The 4438-nt window shown below is 40.4% G+C and overlaps 1 protein-coding gene across 1 annotated transcript in view; it reads right to left on the bottom strand.

The window, feature by feature from the left end:
- Frzb (frizzled related protein) overlaps nucleotides 1–4438 on the bottom strand; it is a 38190-nt gene that overhangs the window by 25964 nt on the left and 7788 nt on the right. The window contains exon 2 of the mRNA XM_004628690.2: nucleotides 1270–1317. Coding sequence (XP_004628747.1) covers nucleotides 1270–1317 — 48 coding nt within the window. The remainder of the gene's footprint in view (nucleotides 1–1269; nucleotides 1318–4438) is intronic.

The following is a 4438-nucleotide window of genomic DNA, read 5'->3' as shown; positions in this document are numbered from 1 at the left end:
AAAAAAAAAAAAATTGGAAATAGAATATGAATGAAACCAAAAGACCATCCTTTGTATTTCTAAACTCATTATTTAGAAACAAACAAAATAAGAGGACTAAAAATCATCAGAGGGGCTGGGGAGATGGCTCAGTAGAATAAGTGCTTGCCTGGCAAGTGCAAGGGCATGAGTTCAATCCCTGGTTCTGCCAAAAATAAAAAATTAAAAATAAAAATTTAAAAAATCACCAGAAAGAATTTATTTCTTGGCAAATAAGACCAGGAAATGGTATTCAACATCATTTTAGGGAAATGTAAGTACTGAGTTAGAATTATACATCTACTAAAATGGTTAACTTTTTTTTTTTTAAAAGGCTGACAATACCAAGTGCTAACAAGAATACAGAGCAAATGGAATTCTTATACATTTCGTATTAGTGCAAAATTCTACAGCAATTTTGGATACAGTTTGACAGATTTTTATAAAGTGAAACGTACTTACCATGTAACCAGCAAACCTATTCCCACATATGAAAATTCATATTCACACAAACCCTATATATGAATGACTGTAGCAGCCCTCGTGATAATTGCTAACATAAATAAAAACAAACAAAACCTAGCTACCCTTCTATGAGTAAATAAGTACACAAATAGAAATGTATCCAAATAATAAAATTTCAACCACAAAAAGGAATGGGCTATTGATACAAGTGACATCTTGGGACTCTCAGAGACATTTTACTGAGTGAAAAAAATCCAATCTCGGAAGCTTACAATACTGTTTTATTTTTCTTCTATGGCAATCCCAAAAAGACACTCATATATTGAACAGACAACAGTTGAATGACTGCCAGTGGCTCAGAGCAGGGGAAACATGTGATTATAAAGGGGTGTGGTATGAAGACATTTTGGGGGCTGATAGAATTGTTCTGTATCCTGCCCATGTTGGTGACTACATGAATATACACACATTAAAACTCCAGATATAAAACTACTGGACTAGATCCAAAGAAGAGGTCAATTTTATTATATCCTAATATTAAACAGAAAATACAAATGAAGAAGTGACTTGTGGGAAGGAGGTTAGGGAAGTTTTATTAGAAAAAAGAGAAGAAGAATAGCTCCTAGATTTTCAAGAGGGGTCCTGAATGAAGTGGCCCAAGAAATAACTTTTGACTTGACTTTTAAGATATTGGGGCACAAACTTCTGGAGAAGACTTCAACATGTAGGTTGCATCAAAGACTAAGGACCCCAGATGAAAAACCAGGACAACACCGGTCTACTCACCACTGCTGGCCCCTCTACAGTTTCCGTTACTAGAATCCATCGGAAAATCTGAAAGGTGATAAGGAAAGAACCATAAGATATCTGCTGTTATGGTGAGAATCCCTACATAAAAATCTAACCCAATGGAAAGTTTGATTTAGTAAGAATCAGGCGTCTCAAGGAAGGGAGGCTGGCACTCTCGTTCGTGTAGCAAATAAGGATGCTTTCTACTCTTCAATGTGATTGAGAGGCGCTGTTTTTTTTTTTTGTTTTTTTTTTTATGTGATTCACACCGTTTTACTGGAAAATTTCAGGTGGTGAATCAGATGATATCTGTATGTAAAGACTTTATCACCAACGATGGAACCACGTCCACAGGATGTTGTTCTGGAAAACAATACTATCTGCAATTAAACTTAAGGAAGTAATAGTGACATAGGGAACACATGATGTTGATGGATGACCTACAAATGATACAGGGGGAAAAACGAAACTCCCGACCTGAAAGGTACCCGGGACGAGGACGTGTTCTCTAAAACCGAAGAATGAATTTTAGGAACAATGGAGGTTATGAGCAGAACATTCTTTTTTTTTTTTTTTTTTGCAGAACCAGGGATTGAACTCAGATCCTTGCGTTTGCCAGTCAAGCACTTATCCTACTGAGCCATCTACCTGGCCCCCAGAACATATTTCTTGAGGGCAACAAAGCTTCTGTCTGAGAAAGCGACAGGAGGGGGGCCCTGAGTGGGTGGTCCCCAGCAAGCTGTCTCTTCCAGGGACTTTTAGAGAGGAAAACCAGGTGATGAGGCAAGTCTAAGGTAGTGGAGAACATGGGAATTCGCTTAGGTGGGCATGAGGTGGGACAGAACTATGCTCAGCCAATGACATTATAAGCAGAAAGGTGCTGTTTTTGAATCCTCACCAACTATGCATAAATTTCAGGATCTAAAAAATAACTTGTGTTCAAATTTCAGAAAAGTTATAAATGATGAGTATCCTATCACAATGGAGTCCAGGCAAGTATTAGGCATTCACTCAACCACTGTGACTTGATGACAGAGAATAAATAGTCATCTCACGTGGCATGCACCCAGCAAATGCCCTGGCGCCCACAGAAAACATTCAGAGAGCATTCTGGGCCCTGTGTGAACCACAGACTAAGCAGATCTTCCACAGAAAGGAAATCTATGCCCCGCAGCAACTCATGCAAGTAATAGGTGTGACAACAATTAGAAATTTCCACTGATTCTTTTCACGATGCTGCAGTACCAGACTGTGGTCATGATAAAGGTCCCATTTGCTCTAATTAAGAAAGCAGCTTCTAATGAATAGCGTCCAGGGTCCCAGCAGGACACCCTGCTGAGAGTGACACTTCACCCTACAGACTCAACCACACTCCAACTCATGCTTTTATACATCGGTTAAAGCTTTCTTTAAAAACAAACAAACTTGATTAACACTTTATGCTAAATGGATGTAATGCTTCTGTTTATCCTAACATAAAATAATGTTCTGCCTCTGCTATTGTTCCAAGATATCGTAAATTAAAAAAGGAGGGCTTTATAGGGCACCAGTGACCACAATTGTAGTTAATGAATTACTTTGTCAGGTTTAGTAGTTTGTTTGCTTTTCCAGTGCTGGAGCGTCAATCCCGAGGCCTTGTGCATGCACTGAGCTACACCCCCTGCCTCTTCCCTGGTATTTAAGAAGCTGGATTCCCAGAAAGATAACACTTAGCATATCCATAACTAGATAAGAAGGCAACAAACAATGGTTCTAAAACACTTGCTCAACTTGGCCATATATTAACTTAAAGGCTTGTATCCCATTCAAACTTCATTTATGATAAATATTTCCATGTTGTAGGGTAATGTGCCAATAGATTTTCTGAATAATGTGATAAAACACATATGGTTTACATAAAAATAGTATCCCTGTAGATGAAGAAGTTCTATTGGCCTATATTTGAAATGTTTAGTATATAAAAGTTATATAAAAATGAAAAATACAACTCTAGTCTTGGAAAAAGATATCCCCTTTAAAACAGTTGAGCCAAGCAGAATGTTTTCCTTCTTTCATTTATATCCACAGGGAAACATTACTACACTTTGAAAAATGCTTAGAAGTCAATTGTTACAAAGTCTGAGCTTTCTGATAATAAGTAACCCCCCCCCAAAAAAAAAAAACCCAAAGCTGTTAGGCAGTTAAGTTTAGAAATTCTACCATCAAAGTTACCCTGAACTAAAGGAGTGATACCGTGCCATTAGACATAAGCCTCAAGGATTACCAGCGGGGATCACAAAGGTTCCAAAAGAATTCAAAGTAGCTGTGAGAGGCAGGAAGGCTTTCCAGGTAGGGATGAGCATTGCAAAGATACTGGTGCGAAAAGGCAGCACCCACCGTGTGACCTGCACACCCACCAGTGCGGCTGAGTAGCAAAGCCAACAAGCAGAGACAAAGGAAGCTGAGCGGGAGGAGGGGCGAGACCATGAAGGCTAGGGGAGAGCCAGAGTGTTTCACTTATTTTCATGTTTTAAAAGTCACTGTTTTTTTTTTTTTTTTTTTTTCCAGTGCTGAGGATTGTAGCTGAAGGGTCCATAGTGAGCTGCATCTCCAGACCGTTTTATTTTTATTTTGAGACAGTGTCTCCCTAAATCACTAACCTGCCCAGGATAAAGCTAAAACTCAAAGACCTCCTGCCTCAGCCTCCCAGAGTGCTAGGATTATAGGCATTCAAGCAATAAGTTTTTCATTTCATTACTGAGATAGGCAGGAGACATCCTGGAGAGAAGGGAACTGGTTACCATCCTGTGGGCACAATCTGGGTACAACCGGTGCCATCCAAACTAAGCAAAGGCCTCAGAGACAAGGGGGGCGGATCCAGTAGCACTGAACATGAGGGATGGAGAGCGAGAGCTCCAAGGCCGACTCTCCCACCTAGTCTACGGGTGCGACTGGTGGCCTCTGAGGGACACAGGAAACACCAGCACAGAACAGGCTCGCAGGCCCAGGAAGCCACCCGAGGCTCAGAGGCGGGAGAGCTGATGTGAGATCCAGACCTCTGTACCTCCGTCGTGCAGAAGCAGCAATCTGCTCTCTCCTGGAATCCATGTCCAGAGCCCTGTTTCATTCCCTTAAACCACATACAAATGGGTTTGCAACGGGACAACGAAAATCTGTCCCTTTAACT

This window comes from Octodon degus, unplaced genomic scaffold (genome assembly GCF_000260255.1).
Source record: "Octodon degus isolate 3935 unplaced genomic scaffold, OctDeg1.0 scaffold00025, whole genome shotgun sequence".
Lineage (NCBI taxonomy): Eukaryota > Metazoa > Chordata > Mammalia > Rodentia > Octodontidae > Octodon > Octodon degus.
The sequence above is the reverse complement of the archived record's forward strand: the minus strand, read 5'-3'. Positions and strand labels throughout refer to the sequence as shown.